The sequence below is a fragment of the Oncorhynchus clarkii genome, chromosome 25, assembly GCF_045791955.1.
Source record: "Oncorhynchus clarkii lewisi isolate Uvic-CL-2024 chromosome 25, UVic_Ocla_1.0, whole genome shotgun sequence".
Taxonomy (NCBI): domain Eukaryota; kingdom Metazoa; phylum Chordata; class Actinopteri; order Salmoniformes; family Salmonidae; genus Oncorhynchus; species Oncorhynchus clarkii.
The window spans coordinates 18,562,850-18,585,479 of record NC_092171.1 but is presented as its reverse complement, the minus strand read 5'-3'; the positions used below and the strand labels follow the sequence as shown (position 1 = coordinate 18,585,479).

Genomic DNA, 22,630 nt, shown 5'->3' with positions numbered 1-22,630 from the left:
TTAAACCAAAACATCTGAGCTCTTTAGAATTTTTTTTTGTGTATTAACTTTAGCGATTTTGAACTCACTGTCTGCATATTTACTTGTTACTCCATTTCATGTAATATTTACGTTGTTAGTTAGTACTGGTTAAGATAGCCTTGAACTAGGCTATTCGCTAATGCTAACCAGCTAACGTTAGCTACATCCCGAACATGACGAGCTACTCCTCCCCTGCTAATGAAGATGTCTGCTGGATGGAGAAAGAAGCTCTGGGTCTGAACATTGTCGTGAAAGAAGAAGAGAACAATATTACAGCGAAAGGAGAGGAAGGGGCAATTACTATCACAGTGAAAGAAGAGGAAAAAGTGGCTTTCGGAATAAAAGAGGAGGAAGACTATGTTACAGTGAAAGAAGAGGATGTAGCTTTTGGAGTGAAAGAGGTGGAGGATGTTGTAGTGAAAGAAGATTATGCCGTTTTTGGAGTGAAAGAGGAGGAGATAACCGTCACAGTGATAGGAGTGGAAGAAGCTTTCAGGGTGAAAGAGGAGGAGGATGTTTCAGTGAAGGAAGAAGAGGACGTTTTTGGAATGAAAGGGGAGATTGAGGGATTAAAGGAAGAGGGGAAGACTGTCACAGTTAAAGAAGAGGATGAAGAAAAAGAGGAGACTAAATATCTGATTAACACCAGTAAGTAGGCGGACTGTCCTAAAAACAGGGGCACAAAATCTGTCTTCAGTTGTTGAACTAATGTGTGGTTTTAAAGGGGCACTTTACTTAAATTCTACACTTGAATATGTTATGTACTGGCTACAAAGAGTGAGGGCCACCAACAAAACGTTAATGGATCGAATGTGTACCATTTATATTTTCATTGTTTTGATTTTTAATTTTAAGATACCTTGAAGCATCACATTTTTTTGTTGTTGAAATTATCTGATGTAAAATAGTTTTTGGCCTAACTGCTATCAGCCCATACAAACACATTGAATAACAGATTCACTACATGGACGTGCGGTGCATTCTGGGTGATTCTGGGACAGACAACGGACCAACCAGCACAGGGTGTATTGGGCTTTCCTCATACTCTTGAGGAAGACTATAGTCTCCGGTTACAGCAGTGGCTACAGGCAGAACATCACTACCGGTTTCCACCGACATCTCTGATCGTAGCGGGTGAAGTATGGTTTCAACATCAAAAAGAAAGAAGGACCAAGGCACTCTTCAAATAATTCATTAAAATGCCTTCATTTGTATGGCATGTTCAAAGGAAACAAAGTTTTAAAACTCTGACGCATTTTGGCTGCATGGCCTTCGACAGGGTAAGGTAATAAGATAAGGTAATAAATACAATGTCATCTTTTGAACAGCTTTTTCCAATCAACCCTAATTTGAAGAGGGAGTGTTTACATATTTATTTATTTTTCAAACTTTTTATTTCACCTTTATTTAACCAGGTAGGCTAGTTGAGAACAACTGCGACCTGGCCAAGATAAAGCAAAGCAGTTCGACACATACAACAACACAGAGTTACACATGGAATAAACAAACATACAGTCAATAATACAGTAGAAAAAGTCTATATACAGTATGTGCAAATGCGGTAGGATAAGGGAGGTAAGGCAATAATTAAGCCATGGTGGCGAAGTAATTAAAAAATAGCAATTTAACACTGGAATGGTAGATGTGCAGAAGATGAATGTGCAAGTAGAGATACTGGGGTGCAAATGAGCAAGATAAATAAGTAAATACAGTATGGGGATGAGGTAGTTGGATGGGCTATGTACAGGTGCAGTGATCTGTGAGCTGCTCTGACAGCTGGTGCTTAAAGCTAGTGAGGAAGATATGAGTTTCCAGCTTCTGTGAATTTTGCAGTTTGTTCCAGTCAAGGCAGCAGAGAACTGGAAGGAAAGGCGGCCAAAGGAAGAATGGGCTTTGGGGGTGACCAGTGAGATATACCTGCTGGAGCGCATGCTACGGGTGGGTGCTGCTATGGTGACCAGTGAGCTGATATAAGGTGGGGCTTTACCTAGCAGAGACTTGTAGATGACTTGTAGGTGGGTTTGGCGACGACTATAAAGCGAGGGTCAGCCAACGAGAGTGTACAGGTCGCAGTGGTGGGTAGTATATGGCGCTTGGAGGCCTCGGAAGGAGTGTTGTATGGCATTGAAGCTCGTCTGGAGGTTTGTTAGCATAGTGTCCAAAGAAGGGCCAGATGTATACAGAATGGTGTCGTCTGCGTAGAGGTGGATCAGAGAATCACCAGCAGCAAGAGCGACATCATTGATGTATACAGAGAAGAGAGTCGGCCCGAGAATTGAACCCTGTGGCACCCCCATAGAGACTGCCAGAGGTCCAAAGAACAGGCCCTCCGATTTGACACACTGAATTCTATCAGAGAAGTAGTTGGTGAACCAGGCGAGGCAATCATTTGAGAAACCAAGGCTGTTGAGTCTGCCGATAAGAATGTGGTGATTGACAGAGTCGAAAGCCTTGACCAGGTCGATGAAGAGAGCTGCACAGTAATGTCTCTTATCGATGGCGGTTATGATATCGTTTAGGACCTTAAGCGTGGCTAAGGTGCATCCATGACCAGCTCTGAAACCAGATTGTATAGCTGAGAAGGTACGGTGGGATTAAAAATGGTTGGTGATCTGTTTGTTAACTTGGCTTTCGAAGACCCTAGAAAGGCAGGGTAGAATAGATATAGGTCTGTAGCAGTTTGGGTCTAGAGTGTCTCCCCCTTTGAAGAGGGGATGACCGCGGCAGCTTTCCAATCTTTAGGAATCTCAGACGATACGAAGAGAGGTTGAACAGGCTAGTAATAGGGGTTGCAGCAATTTTGGCAGATCATTTTTTAGAAAGAGCGGGTCCAGATTGTCTAGCCCGGCTGATTTGTAGGGGTCCAGATTTTGCAGCTCTTTGAGAACATCAGCTCTCTGGATTTGGGTGAAGGAGAAATGGGCGAGTTGCTGTGGGGGGTGCAGGGCTATTGATCGAGGTAGGGGTAGCCAGGTGGAAAGCATGGCCAGCCGTAGAAAAATGCTTCTTGAAATTCTCAATTATAGTGGCTTTATCAGTGGTGACAGTGTTTCCTAGCCCCAGTGCAGTGGGCAGCTGGGAGGCGGTGCTCTTATTCTCCATGGACTTTGCAGTGTCCCAGAACTTTTTAGAGTTTGTGCTACAGTATGAAATTGTATGCTTGAAAAAGCTAGCCTTAGCTTTCCTAACTGCCTGTGTTTATTGGTTCCTAACTTTCCTGAAAAGTTGCATATCACGGGGGCTATTCGATGCTAATACAGAACGCCACAGGATGTTTTTGTGCTGGTCAAGGGCAGTCAGGTCTGGAGAGAACCAAGGGCTATATCTGTTCCTGGTTCAATTTGTTTTGAATGGGGCATTTTTATTTAAGATGGTGAGGAAGGCACTTTTAAAGAATAACCAGGCATCCTCTACTGACGGGATGAGGTCAATATCCTTCCAGGATACCCGGGCCAGGTCAATTAGAAAGGCCTGCTCGCTGAAGTGTTTTAGGGAGCGTTTGACAGTGATGAGGGGTGGTCGTTTGACCGCAGGCCGATTACGGATGCTGGCAATGAGGCAGTGATCGCTGAGATCTTGGTTGAAAACAGCAGAGGTGTATTTGGAGGGCAGGTTGGTTAGGATAATATCTACGGATTTGGTGTTGTACCTGGTGGGTTCATCCACAATTTGTGTGAGATTGAGGGCATCAAACTTAGATTGTAGGATGGCCGGGGTGTTAAAACTTCTTAGGGCTGAGATCCCGTTAACGGGATCGATATGACAACAGGCAGTGAAAGTGCAGGGCGCCAAATTCAAACAACAGAAATCTCATAATTAAAATTCCTCAAACATACAAGTATCTTATACCATTTTTAAGGTAATCTTGTTGTTAGTCCCACCACAGTGTCCAATTTCAAATAGGCTTTACAGCGAAAGCACCACAATCGATTATGTTCGGTCAGAGCCAAGTCACAGAAAAACACAGCTATTTTTCCAGCCAAAGAGTGGAGTCAAAAAAATCAGAAAGAGAGAGAGAATTAATTACTAACCTTTGATAATCTTCATGTTCATGACTTCATGTTACACAATACATGTATGTTTTGTTTGATAAAGTTCATATTTATATAAAAAAATCTCAGTATACATTGGCGCGTTATGCTCAGTAGTTCCAAAAACATCTGGTGATTTTGCAGAAAGCCACATCAATTTACAGAAATACTCATTATAAATGTTGATGAAAATAAGTGTTATGCATGGAATTATGGATACACTTCTCCTTAATGCAACCGCTGTGTCAGATTTCAAAAAAGCTATACGGAAAAAGCAAACCATGCAATAATCTGAGTACGGCGCTCAGAGACCCAACAAGCCAAAAAGATATCCGCCATATTGTGCAGTCAACAGAAGTCAGAAATAACATTATAAATATTCACTTACCTTTGATGATCTTCATCAGAATGCACTCCCAGGAATCCCAGTTCCACAATAAATGTTTGATTTGTTCGATAATGTCCATAATTTATGTCCAAATAGCTACTTTTGTTAGCGCGTTTTGTAAACAAATCCAACATCACGAAGCGCATTCACTAGTTGCAGACAAAATGTCAAAAAATTCCGTTAGTCTGTAGAAACATGTCAAACGATGTATAGAATCAATCTTTAGGATGTTTTTAACATAAATCTTCAATAATGTTCCAACTGGAGAATTCCTTTGTCTTCAGAAAAGCAATGGAACGAGAGCTACCTCTCACGTGAATGAGCATCACGAGCTCAAAGCATTCTGCCAGACCTCTGACTCATTCCCCTCTCATTCGGCCCCACTTCACAGTAGAAGCATCAAACTAGGTTCTAAAGACTGTTGACATCTACAACATGACCAATATCCCACTGTATCTTCAATAGGGGCTGAATTGAAAAACTACAATCCTCAGATTTCCCACTTCCTTGTTGGATTTTTTCTCAGGTTTTTTTCAGGGGGCAATTCACGTATGGTGTCCAGGGCACAGCTGGGGGCAGAGGGTGGTCTATAGCAAGCGGCAACGGTGAGAGACTTGTTTCTGGAAAGGTGGATTTTTAAAATGTAGAAGCTCGAATTGTTTGGGACAGACCTGGAGAGTAAGACAGAACTCTGCAGGCTATCTCTGCAGTATATTCCTAAGCCAGGATTCAGACACGGCTAGGACTTCCTGTTTGGCAGAGTGTGCTAAAAGCAGTGAATAAAACAAACTTAGGGAGGAGGCTTTTGATGCTAACATGCATGAAACCAAGGCTTTTACGGTTACAGAAGTCAACAAATGAGAGCACCTGGGGAGTAGGAGTGGAGCTAGGCACAGCCGGGCCTGGATTAACCTCTACATCACCAGAGGAACAGAGGAGGAGTAGGATAAGGGTATTGCTAAAGGCTATCAGAACTGGTCGTCTAGTATGTTCGGAACAGAGAGTAAAAGGAGCCGGTTTCAGTTCGCGATAGAATAGATTCAAGGCATAATGTACAGACAAAAGTATGGTAGGATGTGAATACATTGGAGGTAAACCTAGGCATTGAGTAATGATGAGAGAGATATTGTCTCTAGAGATGTTTAAACCAGGTGATGTCACCGCATATGTGGGAGGTGGAACTAAATGGTTGGTTAACTTCTTGGTGACGGGGGCAATATTGAGTAGCTTGGATGAATAAGGTGCCCAGAGTAAACTGCCTGCTACTCTGTCCCAGATGCTAATATATGCATATTATTATTAGTATTGGATAGAAAACACTCTGAAGTTTCTAAAACTGTTTGAATGATGTCTGTGAGTATAACAGAACTCATATGGTAGGCGAAAACCTGAGACAAATCCAACCAGGAAGTGGAAAATCTGAGGTTTGTAGTTTCATTTAAGTGATTGCCTATCCAATATGCTGTGTCTATGGGGCCAGATTGCCCTTCCCAAGGCTTCCAGCAGATGGCAACAGTCTTTATAAAGTTGTTTGAGACTTCTATTGTGGAAGGGTGTCGAATAAGAGCTGTTTCAACAAGTGGACTAGGCTGAGGCCAATCAGTTGTTTACTACGCGGGCGTTCCTTCTTTTTCCTCTGTAATGAATACGCTATTGTCCGGTTGGAATATTATTGAAGATTTATTATAAAAAGACCCTAAGGATTGATTGTAAACATCGTTGGACATGTTTCTACAAACTGTAATGGAACTCTTTTGACTTCCGTTTGGATTTTGCGCTCGCACATTGTTTCTTTGGAATAATGAACTAAACGCGCAAACTAAAAGGAGGTATTTGGACATAAATATGGACATAATCGAACAAAACAAACATTTCTTGTGGAAGTGGGAGTCCTGGGAGTGCATTCTGACAAAGATCAACAAAGGTATGTGAAGATTTATAATGCTATTTATGACTTTTGTTGACTCCACAATTTGGCGGGTAACTGTACTTTTGTGGCTGAACGCTGTTCTCAGATTATTGAATATTGTGCTTTTGTCGTAAAGCTTTTTTGAAATCTGACACAGCGGTTGCATTAAGAACAAGTTTATCTTTAATTCTATGTAAAACATGTATCTTTCATCAAAGTTTATGATGAGTATTTGTGTTATTTGATGTGGCTCTCTGCAATTTCTCCGGATGTTTTGGAGGCATTTCTGAACATGGCGCCAATGTAAACTGAGGTTTTTGGATATAAATATGAACTTGATCGAACAAAACATACATGTATTGTTAAAATTGAGTTTTGGGAGTGTCTTCTGATGAAGATCGTCAAAGGTTAGTGATTCATTTTATCTATATTTCTGCTTTTTGTGACACCTCTCTTTGGTTGGAAAATGGCTGAATGCTTTCTGTGACTAGTTGCTGACCTAACATAATGATTTGTTCTGCTTTCGCCGAAAAGCCTTTTTGAAATCGGACAATGTGGTTGGATTAACGAGAAGTGTATCTTTAAAATGGTGTAAAATACTTGTATGGTTGAGGAATTTTAATCATGAGATATCTGTTGTTTTGAATTTGGCGCCCTGCAATTTCACTGGCTGTTGGCGAGGTGGGACGCTTGCGTCCCGAATGATCCCAGAAAGGTTAAGGCATATTGAGCAGGGCTAGAGGCTCTACAGTAAAATAAGACAATAATCACTAACCAGGACAGTAATGGACAATGCATATTGATATTAGGGAGAGGCATGCGTAGGGGGTCACAGGGGGGTCACAGGGGTCCAGTGAGTGGTTGGGCTGGCGACACGCCGATTCAGACAGCTAGCAGGCCGGGGCTAGCAAGCTAGCAGAAGGGCCTTAGAGGAACGTCTCGACGGAGGAAAGTCTGTTTTAGCCTCCGCGTGCGGTGATGTCGATAGACCAGTCGTGATGGATTAGTAGGGTTCTGAGTTGCAGAGGGGTCCAAGTCCAATTGGCAAAATAGGTATAATGGCCCAAGATATTGTCTGATGGATCTATTCAGCTAACAGTCCAATATGCTCTAGACAGCTAGCAGATGGGCATTCAGGGGACGTTGTGATGTAGGGGACAGTTGAGTACCCCCTCGAGCAGATTACGTCATAGTCCAGTCGTGAAGGATCGGCGGGGTTCCGTGCCCCATACTGGCAGTAGAAGGGGTCCGGGTATTGTAGCCCAGGAGTGGCTGATGGGCCTCTTCAGCTAGCTGGGTGAATGGGCCTAGCATGGGCTAGCTCCAGGCTAATTGGTGCTTGCTTCGGGACAGACGTTAGCCAGGACTAGTCACTCGGATAGCAGCTAGCTAGCTGCGATGATCCAGGTGAAAAGGTCCAGAGCTTGCGGTAGGAATTCGGGGATATGGAGAGAAATTAGGTCCAGTATGCTCTGGTTTGAGTCGCGTTGTACAAACTGGTGAGAGCTTTCCGAGTTAAAGGTTAGCTGATGACCGCTAGCAGTGGTTAGCTGAGTACCAACTAGTAGCTAGTGAGCTGGCTAGCTTCTGTTTGGGGATTCCGGTTCCGAGTTAAATAAAAATACTTTAGAAAAAAACAGATCCACACCACATTGGGTGAGGCGGGTTGCAGGAGAGTTGAGTTGAGGTTTGGAAAAATATCTAAAAAGATATATACATGGGACATGACAAGACGAAGGACAAAGACGTCTGACAAGACAAAGATGTGTTGTCCAATAAAAAATATATATATTTTTTTAAAAAAATCAAAGATGGCGTCTTGTCAGCCAGTTTGATGTCATAATGCTTTGAAATAATGAGCAGATTCGTCTTTGTACATTTATCTAGCATCTCCCATGTAGGGTTTTCTACAAATGCATCCAACTTGAAGTCCATGGCTTTATTGATTTTTATTAGCCTGTGTGTTTATGCAACTTTCAAAATGATTCCACCAGTCTTGTAACAGCTCAAGGTGGATGTCAGTGACAAACAACCCAATAGTGTATTTTGAACACATATCTGGGCACAGCAGAGCTTCAGAGTAGGTGACTAGAGCGACTACCATACTCATGGGAAAAAAGACCTCAGACGAGCCCCCATTTTGTTACATTCCCAAGCAAGAAAAAACTAAACTGTCACTCAAACAGAAGGGGGAACTAACAGTCACTGACCAACAACCAAAATGAAACAGGTGGGGTTTCAGGAGGGGTTCAGAAAGACAGTCTTGGGGGGTGTCCACTGAAAGTTGACTAGAAATAACAACTGGAACCTAAAAGACACCCACCATGAACGCCCACTAAATTTGCCCAAGAGCAGGCAAACAAAACTTAAAAGCACACCAAACTTAGACAGGAAGCAAACCACAAAGGTGGCAAAAACTGAAATTGGAAAGATTAGATAAAGGATTGTTTGTCTAGAGTTCAAAATAGGGCACATCAACTAAAGTTGTTCACCCTCTGCATCTTTCTGGAACACTGGGCCAGCCACTCTTAAATAGCACCTGGGCCAGCACAGGTGAAACACCTTACCACTAATGAGACGGCAACCAGTACAGGTGTAACAGGTGTGACACCAATCGGTGCGCACCCTGTGCTAAAGAGCTAGCTATACATGCTAAAGTCCAACTTCAAAACATAAATGGGATAACCAAAACCTGTAACACTTTGCAGTTGCAACATCACAAGCCCATAACAAATGCACGTTTACATAGATGTTAATTTGTCATGCTGCAAAATCTCTGTAAATGTTTGAAAAAAAATACATAGCCACTGGTGATGCCATAGAACAGGGGTAGGCAACTAGATTTAGCCACAGGCAGATTTAAAAAGTATCTATATTTTTTTCCCCTCCAAGCCAATGGTCATGGGGCCAGAACATAATTATACTGTACAAAAATATAAACTCAACATGCAACAATTTCAAATCACTCGCTGGCCAGTTTTGACTCAGAGTTTTCCAACCGATATCGCCTTGAATAGCAGCATTTGGCGTGTATTTACCCACACAAAGTTAAAATCGGCAAGCATGGTTAAAAACAGAATTAAGTATAATTTCTGTGCCCCATACTGCTGCAGCGTAAGTAATAATAGGTAGTACTAATGAATCAAACAGTTTTGTAAAACATTTAAAAAGATAGGCCACCCATGTCTTTACACTTTGTAATGATGGCACCAAGGGCACGATTTGCATGCTTAGCTACAGTGTTGGCGAACTACTCTGAAAATATAGCTTACCAAGCTACCAATTATTTCACACTGGAAGAAGTTAAGCTACGCTAAAGCTATCCTTAATAAAAAATATAGTTTACTTAACTAAAGTCACTTTGAAAAGTGTATCACTACATTCAAATTACTTCGTGATAAATTATATCTAAATCTGAACTGTCAGACTACAAATTGCAAGAACACATCACTCTGGAATCAGATGTTAACAGAATGTATAATTTAGCCCAGTGATTTCCAACCTTTTTCTGTCACTTTACCACCAACTGAATTTTGCCCTGCCAGGAGTGCCCCTGAAGTACCCCCTCATGTGCATTTTAACAGTAGGCCAATGGTCTCATGAGTTTTTCTCAAGTACGCCAAATTATTTGTTACTTTTATTTTCTATTTACAAAAAACTGCATTGTTGGTTAAGGGCTTGTAAGTAAGCATGTGACAAAATAACGATTTGATTTGGTCCTAGTACCCCTGCTTGGGAACCACTGATTTAGCCTATTAAACACAAACTATGTTTCAAGTGAGAATTAGGTAAGTCTGATGGGAAAAAAATAATATTTGACTCATATTTTATTTGAGCAAAAGAAGTATTGACTTGCACCAGTATTTATCTACACTGCTACATGGCAAAAAGTATATAACTACTCAAAAGACTTCGAGGGATGGGCACGGTTATTTGAATATTTTAAAAATGCTTTGTCAAAAATGTAATTAAAATATCTATGTGACATTGCTACATAGCCTACGACGATAGACCATTTCGTACAGTTTTATGACCGTTTTTATGAGTGCGCCCCATAAAAAAGACTCACTGAACAATAAACGCAACATGTAACAATTTAAGATATCACTCAGTTACATTTCATAAGGAAATCAGTCAATTTAAATAAATTCATTAGGCCCTAATCTAACCCTAACAGGACACTTCATAAATGCGGGTGCATGTTCACCACCACAATTGCAGCATTTAGGTGCATGTTCACCACCACAATTGCAGCATTGAGGCTCAGCTGGCATATAATACTCATCCTGTCTACATACACATGACCAAATAATTTACATTTATTTCACTCCATGGGAATCTCATATACCCAAATACACGTGAGACTCCAACTACCATGCTGGTCAGTCGTTGTGCACCAACCACTTGATCAGTGTCGCCTCAGTGTCTTTAGATATTTTTGTCAGATGTTACTATGGAATACAGAAGTATAATTACAATAATTTCATAAGTGTCAAAGGCTTTTATTGACAATTACATTAAGTTGATGCAGAGTCAATATTTGCAGACCCTTCTTTTTCAAGACCTGTGCAATCCGCCCTGGCATGCTGTCAGTTAATTTCTGGGCCACATCCTGACTGATGGCCGCCCACTCTTGCATAATCAATGCTTGGAGTTTGTCAGAATTTGTGGGTTTTTGTTTGTCCACCCGCCTCTTGAGGATTGACTACATGTTCTCAATGGGATTAAGGTCTGGGGAGTTTCCTGGCCATGGACCCAAAATATCAATGTTTTATTCCCCGCACCACTTAGTTATCACTTTTGCCTTATGGCAAGGTGCTCCATCATACTGGAAAAGGCATTGTTCGTCACCAAACGGTTCCTGTATGGTTGGGAGAAGTTGCTCTCGGAGGATGTGTTGGTACCATACTTTATTCATGGCTGTGTTCTTAGGCAAAATTGTGAGTGAGCCCACTCCCTTGGCTGAGAAGCAACCCCACAAATGAATGGTCTCAGGATGCTTTACTGTTGGCATGACACAGGATTGATGGTAGCACTCACCTTGTCTTCTCCAGACAAGTTTTTTTTCCGGATGCCCAAACAATCGGAAAGGGGATTCATCAGAGAAAAGGATTATACCCCAGTCCTCAGCAGTCCAATCCCTGTACCTTTTGCAGAATATCAGTCTGTCCCTGATGTTTTTCCTGAAGAGAAGTGGCTTCCTTGCTGCCCTTCTTGACAGCAGGCCATCCTCCAAAAGTCTTTGCCTCACTGTGCATGCAGATGGACTCGCACCTACCTGCTGCCATTCCTGAGCAAGCTCTGTACTGGTGGTGCCCTGATCCCTCAGCTGAACTTGGGTGCCCTGAAGCCTTCTTCACAAGAATTGAACCGCTCTCCTTGAAGTTCTTGATGATCTGATAAATGGTTGATTTAGTTGAAATCTTACTGGCAGCAATATCCTTGCCTGTGAAGCCCTTTTTGTGCAAAGCAATGATGACGGTATGTGTTTCCTTGTAGGTAACCATGGTTAACAGAGGAAGAACAATGATTCCAATCACCACCCTTCTTTTGAAGCTTCCAGTCTGTTAGTCAAACTCAATCAGCATGACAGAGTGATCTCCAGCCTTGTCCCCGTCAACACTCACACCTGTGTTAACGAGAGAATCACTGACATGATGTCAGCTGGTCCTTTTGTGGCAGGGCTGAAATGCAGTGGAAATGTTTTTCGGGGGATTCAGTTCATTTGCATGGCACTGAGGGACTTTGCAATTAATTGCAATTCATCTAATCATTCTTCATAACATTCTGGAGTATATGCAAATTGCCATCATACAAATTGAGGCAGCAGACTGTGAAAAATTATATTTGTGTCATTCTCAAAACTTTTGGCCACGACTGTACATGATTCCATATGTGTTATTACATATTTCTGATGACTTCGCTATTATTCTACAATGTAGAAAATAGTAAAAATAAAGAAAAACCTATGAGTGTTCTAAAACTTTTGACCTTTAGTGTATAACAACAAATATTCCCATTCAAGTCAACGTTCTCTGTGTGGACCAGCAACCATCTTTGTGGTACCATTTCAAAGTTGACGTTTAAATTGTATTGTCAGCCAAAATATGACACCTTGTCATGTTGTCTCAACTGATGGCGGGCACAACACAACCTCAGATGATGTAAAATAGATTCTATGCTAAAACATGCAAGTTTATGCAATTGGGAAAAAAAAATGTTTTAATACAAATGATCAAATAGTTTGACAGCATTGTTTGTAAGATTTTAAAATTGTATCAATCTCAAACGTTTATCTTTTCCAGTGAAAAAGACGTAGATGTCTCATGGTAAGCCAAATAGGGCAATGTTGAGCACCTTTTATTTCTTGAATGTTTTGGAATTTAGGTCCAAAAGGTCACTTTCTGAGCACTTCTACAACGGGCAAATATGTATGGAGGGTTTCGTTCAAATCAAAAGGGGTGCTGTCAAAAAGTGATTGAATTCAAATGGATTTAATCCTACCCTGCTTGCAGGTAGGGTGCACACACGTTTTGGGGTATATATTATGCAGCGTTTATAAATTAAGCCCCAGGACATTTTAGCCAAAAACCTGGTTGCGTCTGCCAGGAGGCTGAAAGTTGTCCAGAAGTGGATCTTCCAGCAAGACGACAACCCCAAGCAAAGATCAAAATCCACAAAGAAGTTGTTAATTGACCACTAAGTTAAGATTTTACAATGGTCTTCTCAGACACTGGACTTGAACCCAATTGAAAGGATGTTGAAAGTTCTAAGATTCCTACCAATCTCATGCAAATTCTGTGGGAAAACACACGAGAGTAATACAAATAAATGCCTAGCTTTTGGAAAGCAGTGTAAAAAGTGTGGAAAGGACAATCATTTTGTTGCAGAGTGCATGTCAAAGCAAGGGAAAGGAAAATCAGTGGATAAAGTGGCTGAGACAGACGAGAAATACAAGGAAATTCTGAGTGTTACTGCAGAGAGTGTAAACATTGTAAAATACACAACAGACGAGACCTAGTCAGTTTTTTTTCAGCAATGCTCATTGGCAAACAACTAGTGAGATTTCAGTTAGATTGTGGAGCAAGCTGTAATATTATCCTGATAAATCTTCACTCAAATTTGAGAAAACAAAACAAGTCTTAGTGATGTACAACAAGATCACACTAGAGCCAATGGGCAAATGCAAGATTAAACTGAAAAACAGAGCCAATACTAGGCAGTAAAGCAGTTCAGGCCATGAACCTAGTGAAAATGCAGTTTGAGAACAGTCTTGCTGTGGATAGCATTGAAACAGAGGGCCATTGAACTATGGAGAACATAAAAGAGAGAATATTCCGATCTCTTCACAGGAGAATCTACAAGTTTGAGATGGACCACAAGGTGGAGTCAGTGAAACTACCTAAAGGAAGAATAGTTCCAGTCACAATGATGAAGAGTTGAGCAGCCTTCAAGGCAGAAGGATTATTACACTGGTGGAGAAAAGCACAGACTGGATAAGCAGCCTTGTGATTGTACAATTGTAAACTGAGAATATGTGTAGACTGCAGACCACTAAAGATAAGTCACTTTCCTCTACCAACAGTAGATGTCATCTTACTGGACCTATCAAAAGCAAGAGTTTTCAGTGTGTGACTTCAAGAATGGTTTCTGGAATGTACAGCTAGAAGAAGAGTCAAGCTATCGGACTACATTCTCTACACTGTGGGAGATACAAATGATGGAAGATGCCAATGGGGATTATCCCAGCAACCTGAAATGTTCCTAAGGAAATTGAGCGAAGCGTTGGAGGGTTTACCCAGAATACACGTCATGGCAGATTATATTTTGATTTCGGGAGAGGGTGATATGCTGGAGATGGCGAAAAGCGATGTCATACACTACTACTCGTTTCAAGATGAACTGAGTGTTCAAGATGGAATCCTATTCAGAGGAAAAAGAGCAGTTATCCCAGACCCTCTGAGGTGAAATAACTAACTGGATTCACTCTTCTCACATTGGGATTGAAAGATTTCTCAGGAGGTCAAGAGAATGTGGCAAGACATGAACAAACGGGTTAAGACATTGATAGAAAAATGTTACGTCTGCAGGTCTATGGATGCAAAAGAACAAAAGGAGACACTTTGTCCACATCTGTAAACAGCCCATCTATCTACCTACCTCATCCCCATACAGTATTTATTTATTTATCTTGCTCCTTTGCACCCCAGTATCTCTACTTGCACATTCATCTTCTGCACATCTACCATTCCAGTGTTTAATTGCTATATTGTAATTACTTCGCCACCATGGCCTATTTATTACCTTAACTTACCTCATTTGCACTCACTGTATATAGACTTTTTGTTTTCTTTGTTCTACTGTATTATTAACTGTATGTTTAGTTTATTCCATGTGTAACTGTGTTGTTGTATTGTGTTGAATTGCTATGCTTTATCTTGGCCAGGTCGCAGTTGCAAATGAGAACTTGTTCTCAACTAGCCTACCTGGTTAAATAAAGGTGAGAAAAAGAAATGATGAAAAAAACATGAGCTCCCTAGCCGATCATGGAAAAAGGTAGGCACAGACCTGTTTACCTTTGACAACCGAGATGATCTGATTACAGTGGATTATTTTTCCTACTTATGGGAAATTGACTTCAGTACCTACCTGACAAAGTCCACTACTGTGATCCGCAAGCTTAAATCACACTTTGCAAGGCAAGGGATACCAAATGTCTGTTTCTCTGATAATGGACCTCAGTATTCCCTCAAAGTAATGGGAAAGCAGAGTCCGTCATTAAGACGTCAAAATATATGATGCTGAAAGCCAAAACAGCAGGCAAAGACCCTTACCTGGCTTCACTGGACCATCGCAATACCCCTTCGCAAGGACTGAACGCGAGCCCAGCTCAAAGACTGCCGAGTAGGAGAACCAGAACCCTTCTACCCATAAGGGACAGTCTTCTACAACCAGAGATAAAAACAAACAAGACAAGGTCTGATACAAAAAAAAAAGCAACCTACTATGACAGAAATGCTAAGGACATGGGAACATTGGATTTGAACACGTTCTCCTTCTCTCAATCTGAGGAACCACACACATTCTCAAGAAAAGCTACAGTGCTGAAATCTGTGGACGTCAGAGTTCAACTTGACACTGGAGGTATTCATAGGAGGAATCGTAGCCATCTCAGATGGGATCATAACTCAACCACAGAGCAAAGTCAACCTGGGACTGTTGGGACAAACAGACTGATGGAGACCATTTCAACTCCAGATAGTGCTACTGGTGACACACAAAACATTGTCACTACCAGATCAGGCCACACAGTAGTTAGACCAGAGTACCTGGAAGACTTTGAATATTGACTTCGAAAAACCAAAATGGACAGAAAATGTGTTTTTTAAATAAAGAAAATGGAATAGAAAAGTGACAGCTGACCCTGAGAAAAAGGGGGGGTGAACATGTTTGAAACTGTTTTGTTTTATGTCACTGGAAGTGAATATATATACTGAACAAAAATATAAACGCAGCATGCAATAATTTCAAAGATTTTACTGAGTTACAGTTCATAGAAGTAAATCAGTCAATTGAAATAAATTCACCTAATCTATGGATTTCACATGACTGGGCAGGGGGGCAGACATGGATGGGCCTGGTAGGGCATAGGCCCACCCACTTGGGAGCCAATCAGAATGAGTTTCCCACACAAGGGCATTATTACAGATATAAATACTCCTCAGCACCCCTCTCCCCCTCAGACAGAAGATCCTACAGGGGATTAAGCTGGATGTGGAGGTTCTGGGCTGGCATAGTTGCACGTGGCCTGTAGTTGTGAGGCCAGTTGGCTGTACTGCCAAATTTTCTGAAACGACATTGGAGAGGTGGCTTATGGTAGAGAAATTAACTTTAAAGTCTCAGGCAACAGCTCTGTTGGACATTCATGCAGTCTGCATGCCAATTGCAGGCCCCCTTAAAACTTGAAACATCTGTGGCATTGTGTTGTGTGACAAAACTACACATTTTAGAGTGGCCTTTTATTGTCCCCAGCAGAAGGTGCACCTGTGTAAAGATCATGCTGTTTAATCAGCTTCTTGATATGCCACACCTGTCAGGTGGATGGATTTTCTTGTCAAATGAGAAAAGCTCACTAACAGGGATGTAAACTAATTTGTGCACAAAATGTGAGGGAAAAAAACTTTTTGTGTAGGGAAGTTTCTGGGATCTTTTATTTCAGCCTATGAAACACGGGACTGACACTTTACATGTTGCGTTTTATATTTTTGTCCAGTATATTATTTTTCAGTATTAATTGATATTGGGTAATTCTGACAGTTTTGAGACACTGTATACAGTTGTGTGATTATGTTGTTATGGTCAGATTTCACACAAATAAGAGAAAGGATGTAACAATAGTATTGCTATGTGTTGCAGTGTGGACACTAATGTGAGCAGTAGATGGTGGGGCTTTACTTGGCTCATTGCTCTCTAGCGACTCCTTGTGGTATGCCAGGCGCCTGCAGGCTTACCTCGGTCGTCAGGTGAACGTTGTTTCCTCTGACACTGGTGCGGCTGGCTTTCTGGTTAAGTGGGCAGGTGTTAAGGACGCATGACTCGACCTTTGCCTCCCGAGCCCATTGGAGAGTAGCATTGATGAGACAAGATCGAAGTTGGGGATGATTTTCACTGATTTTGCTACACAACCATTATTCAAAACTCCTGCTTTGAAATGATCTATGTATTTTTTATTTATTTAAAAAAATATTTTACCCCTTTTTCAACCCCAATTTCGTGGTATCTAATGGTCTTGTCTCATCGCTGCAACTCCCGTACGGACTCAAGAGGGGCGAAGGTCAAGAGCTGTGCGTCCTCCGAAACGCAATCCAACCAAGCCGCACTGCTTCTTGACACAATGCCCACTTAACCCAGAAGCCAGCCACACCAATGTGTCAGTGGAAACACCGTACACCTGGTAACCGTGTCAGCATGCACTGCGCCCGGCCCGCCACAGGAGTCGATAGTGTGCAATGGGACAAGGACACCTCTGCCAGCCAAACCCTACCTAACCCGGATGACGTTGGGCCAATTGTGCGCCGCCCCATGGGTCTCCCGGTCGCGGCCGGCTACGACAGAGCCTGGACTCGAACCCAGAATCTTTAACGGCACAGCTAGCACTGCGATGTAGTGCCTTCGACCACTGCACCACTCAGGAGGCCTCGCTTTGAAAGTATCTGCCTGTCCCTGTTTCGCTGTCGGCTGTTGTGTGAGCGAGCCACTTTCACTCCCTCCCACTGTGGGCACAGAGAAATGGAATGATACAGATTAGTAAACAGCAATATCATGCTGAATCTCTACATTATTTGTTTTGTAGAATCTCAATGGTGTTATAAGGTCCTTTAGGTGTTTTGTTATTAGATAAGAAAGACTGATCCAGTTAATATAGTTTTGATACCATATCGTATAGCCTATCATAACAACCAGCTCATGTCTAATGTCATGACATTTGGTTGTGATCTTGCATTTACGTATCTTTTCAATCAATTAAGAGAACAGAATGAAGACAACTAATCCACATTTTGATTTGGATTAAATATTTTAAAAACTGGATTAAACCTCATAGAAGTGTTATTATCATGTGACGTTTTCATTCAGGTCTCTCTGTTTAACTAAATGCTGTTTGTCTTTGGCAGGACAGAGACCAGACTCTTGCTCTGACAGTGGGAAGAATCCTTCAGGGGAACCAGAACAAGAGAAGCCCAAACCAGCAAGACCACATCACTGCTCCCACTGCGGAAAGGGTTTTAGGTGGTTAGGGAAGCTGAAAGACCATGAAAGAATCCACACTGGAGAGAAGCCTTACCATTGCTCTCAGTGTGAAAAAAGTTTTATCCGGTTATGGGACCGGAATATGCATGAGAGGACACACACAGGAGAGAAGCCTTACCAATGCTCAAAATGTGTAAAACGTTTTGCTCAGTTGAGGGGCCTGAAAATGCATGAAAGGGTACATACAGGGGAGAAGCCTTATCACTGCTCCCAGTGCGAAAATAGATTTTTTTCATCAGCGGGCCTGAAAAAACATGAGTGGACACACACAGGAACAAAACCTTACCTCTGCTCCCAGTGTGGAAAAGATTTTATCCACGCAGGTCAACTGAAAGATCATGAGAAAATACACACAGGAGAAAAGCCGTACCACTGCTCTCAATGTGGAAAGAGATTCATCAATGTATGGAACCTGAAAAAGCATGCAATCATACATACAGGAGAGAAGCCCTACCACTGCTCCCAGTGTGAAAAGAGTTATACCCAATCAGGGGACCTTAAATCACATGAGAGGACACACACAGGAGAAAGGCCATACCACTGTTCCCAGTGTGGTAAGAGCTTTACCCGGTTAAGGCAACTCAAAGAACACAAGAATAAACACACAGGGGAGAAGCCACACCACTGTGTTCAATGTGGAAAAACTTTTACCCGATTAGGGCAACTGAAAGAACATAAAATGATACATACAGGAGACAAGTCTTTCCAATGCTCCCAGTGTGGAAAAAGTTTCATCCAGTTAAAGACCCTGAAAAATCATGAGAGAACACACACCGGAGAGAAGCCTTACCACTGCTCCCAGTGTGGAAAGAGTTTTACTAAATTAGGGAACCTGAAAGTACATAAGAGAATACACACAGGAGAGAAGCCATTCCAATGCTCTCAGTGTGGAAAGAGTTTCATCCAGTTAGGGGACCTGAAAAGGCATAAAATAATACACAAAAGATAATGCTTACCTCTTCTCCGAGTGTTGAAATTGATATTTCACATCACACAGACTTAAAGTCAATCAAATAACAAATCCAGGGGGAGCACGTGATGCCGCGGAGCTGAGCAGACATTGACAAACCGAGCTCTTCAAAGTTATTCTATTTTTACCTAAATAACAACATTGAAACAATATTCTAACATCGGCTGAAAAATTGTCAAGTACCTTCCCAAAGAGCCATGGACCTCCGACCAAGAAGCAAGAAGGACGACCACAACGTTGTTAATTCCCAAGATAACGATAACGCTACAGCTAGCAAGATTAGCATTAGCCCTCATAACTCAGACGACAGTTCCAGACTGTTGCTCTCAGCAGCCTCTTGCGAGCCTGCCGGGAAATTCAGGATGGTAACAAAGGTCTTTCTATGAAAATTGATAAGAAATCGGCTGAACACCATTCTTCCATTGACAACCTGAAATCCTCCGTGAATGATCTCCTTTTGAGAATGACTGAGGCAGAGTTGCGCATTAGCACAGTTGAAGATACCATCGCTGGACATGACCAGGTCTTGATAAAACTGCAAAAGGACAATGCCTACCTCAAAAACATGGTAGATCAGATGGAGAACCAGAGTAGATGTAGTAATATCCGTGTGGTGGGATTGAAAGGACAGCAAGGGCAGTGACCCGGTCCGTTTCTTCACTCAATGGATCCCGGAGGTCCTAGGCATAATCAACTTCACCAAGCCGCTGGAAATCAAACGCGCCCACAGAACATCAGCGCCGAAAACCCGGCCAGATGAGCCCCCACGGGCCGTCCTGATCAGGTTCCTCCGTTTCCAAGACCGAGAGAAGATACTGCAACTCGCAAGAGCCAAAGGGGACATCACCATCGATGGAAAGAGGGTCAGCCTTTTCCCAGATATGAGCGCGGATCTCGCCAGACGTCGCAAGCAGTTCAGACCTGCCGCCAAAGCACTGAAGGAGAAGAACATCACCGGCTACCTCATCCACCCTGCGCGGATGAAAGTTCAGTACAAAGGCCGAAGCCATCTCTTCAACACATCGGGAGAAGTGCACACTTTTCTCAAAGAACTGAACAACGTCTGAGCCAGGACGGTCTCTCTGGGGGATAAAATGCAGTCTGTCTGTTTTCTCTTATCCAGACTGAACTGCTGATATCTTCCGGTCACTATAATTGATTTGTACATTTTCAACTAACCGTATCTTTCAGGGTATGGGCTTAGGCCCACTGCTTTCTCCCTTATTTATGTTAATCTTTCGAAAAGAGACTCAAGCAGCCCTTACCGTGGGCAGTAAATATTCAGCCATAAATATCTATTCACAACGTTTGTTTTCAACTTAGAGAGCTCTATACATACCTTAAGAAATTAAAGGCTGACATTGTGTTTTTTACAAGAAACACATCTTACAGTCAGTGAACACAAGAAATTGAAGAGGGAATGGGTAGGACAAGTTTTTGCTTCCTCTTTTAACTCCAAAGCAAGAGGAACTGCAATTTTGATAAGTAGACACATCCCCTTCTGCGTCAACAACACCATCTCTGATCCCTCTGGCAGGTTTGTTTTGGTGCAGGGGCATATGTTTTCAGAGTCTTGGACCCTATTGAATATTTATGCTCCTAACTTCGATGACCATATGTTTATTCAGAATGTCTTCCTTCAGGTCGCTCAAGCACCACCAGGATGGCTACTGGTTGGAGGAGATTTTATTTTTGTTTAGATACAGTTCTTGATAGGTCTTCTGATAAACCCTCACTTCTTACCAAAGCCGGCAAGCTCACCATGTCATTCAGGAAAAATCTCAATTTACTAGATATCTGGAGACAGTTGCACCCACAGGATAGGGACTACTCTTTTGATTCACACCCACACAAGACACACACACTCATAGATAACTTTTTACTTTCGACACAACTGTTTCATAGAGTGTTAGATGTCGAGTATCTCCCCAGATTGCTTAGTGACCATTCTCCTCTAATATTATCAATCTCCATCTGAAATCTCCGAGCTAGAGAAAGCCTACCAAAGAGGTCCGACTAAAGATCTATACAGGCTTTTGGTAAATAAAAAACGTAAATATAATATTCTGAACACATATCAAGCTGAGAGGGCCATTACTAAATCAAAACAGCGTTATTACGAGCTTGGAGAAAAAGCTCACAAAGTATTGGCATGGCAACTGAAAGCAGAGGAAAGTAAGAGGACAATTAATGCTATAGAAACTCTTACAAATGAGATATATTTTGACCCTACTGAAATTAATAATACTTTTAAGAAATACTATGAAGACCTCTACACTTCCCAATCAAGCGATGATCTATCAGAGATCGACTCCTTACTCTCCTCTCTCAACCTCCCATGCCTGTCAGGGGAAGACAGCGAGCGCCTGAGTGAACACTTCAAAGTTCCTGAATTGTTGGAGGCCATTAAATCCTTACCTTGTAATAAATCTCCTGGGGAGGATGGCTTCCCTCCAGAGCTCTATAAAGAATTTAGGGAGCTGTTGGTCCCCTACCTTATGGAGGTACTTAAAAAAGCCAGGGAGGACAACTGCTTTCCAGAGTCTTTCTCTCAAGCAGTGATTACCGTAATCCACAAGAAAGGGAAAAACCCGCTAAAGTGCGCCTCCAATAGACCAATCTCTCTCCTTAACACAGATTGTAAACTGGTCACCAAGATGCTATCTAAGAGACTGGAGTCATGTCTTCCCCTGTTGGTCAACCCAGATCAGACTGGCTTCATAATTAATAGATTGTCCTCCAATAATCTCAGAAGGTTCTTTGATATAATTCACCTTGCTAACTAAAACAAAATACCTAGTGTTGCAGTGTCCCTCGACGCTGAAAAGGCCTTTGATAGGGTTGAATGGCCATACCTCTTTTGCGTCTTGGAAAGTTTGGTTTAGGTACCGTGTTTGTAAATTTGATAAAATCACTCAACAAATCTCCTAAAGCTAGGATTGCTACCAATGGGATTACTGCCTCCTCTTTCCCTCTTTATAGGGCGAACAGACAAGGTTGCCCAATTAGCCCCCACCTCTTTGCCCCCGCCATCGAACCGTTGGCTGAGGCTATTAGAACGTGCCCTGACATACATGGCTTTGAGGTGGGCCCCCATACCCATAAATTATCACTCTTTGCGGACGACCTTATCTTATTTCTAACAAACCCAGAACATTCCCTCTATCACTTGCAGATCCTACCACAGTGTTATAGTTCTTTCTCTGGATATAAGGTCAATTTTGATAAAAGCTCAATCTTACTGTTGTCTGTCTTTGACCATCATACCATCAAGCACAAGTTTCATTTTAGATGGTCACCTATGGGGTTCACATATTTGGACATAATGGTGGATGGTAATCTGAACAACCTCTATAAACTCAATCTGGCCAGTTTGTTGCAAAAGGTGGAGGGTGACCTTTGTAAATTAATGGATTTACCTCTCACTCTACTGGGTAGAATCAATGTAATTAAAATGAATGTCCTGCCCAGATTTCTATATCTTTCAATCTCTTCCTATCCCT

At 42.0% G+C, this 22,630-nt stretch overlaps 1 protein-coding gene across 2 annotated transcripts; it reads left to right on the top strand.

The window, feature by feature from the left end:
* Positions 1–194: 194 nt before the first annotated feature.
* LOC139384065 (zinc finger protein 436-like) lies at positions 195–21,790 on the top strand. 2 transcript variants are annotated; one of them, XM_071128702.1, is made up of 3 exons: positions 195–669; positions 18,022–18,339; positions 18,592–21,790. In XM_071128702.1, exons 1-3 carry the CDS (start codon positions 195–197, stop codon positions 19,104–19,106), a joined length of 1,308 nt encoding a protein of 435 aa, XP_070984803.1. In that variant the 3' UTR covers positions 19,107–21,790. The 2 variants fall into 2 exon arrangements, with proteins under 2 accessions (XP_070984803.1, XP_070984802.1); XM_071128701.1 differs by having other exon boundaries at positions 18,022–21,790.
* The last annotated feature ends 840 nt before the right edge of the window (positions 21,791–22,630 follow it).

What these genes read in the sequence shown, in the direction of transcription:
- LOC139384065 (XM_071128701.1), top strand. Translation starts at nt 195, where the DNA reads ATGACGAGCTACTCCTCCCCTGCTAATGAAGATGTCTGCTGGATGGAG. An exon ending in TAAATATCTGATTAACACCA is followed by an intron (nt 670 to 18,021) that starts GTAAGTAGGCGG and finishes TGTCTTTGGCAG; the next exon opens with GACAGAGACCAGACTCTTGC.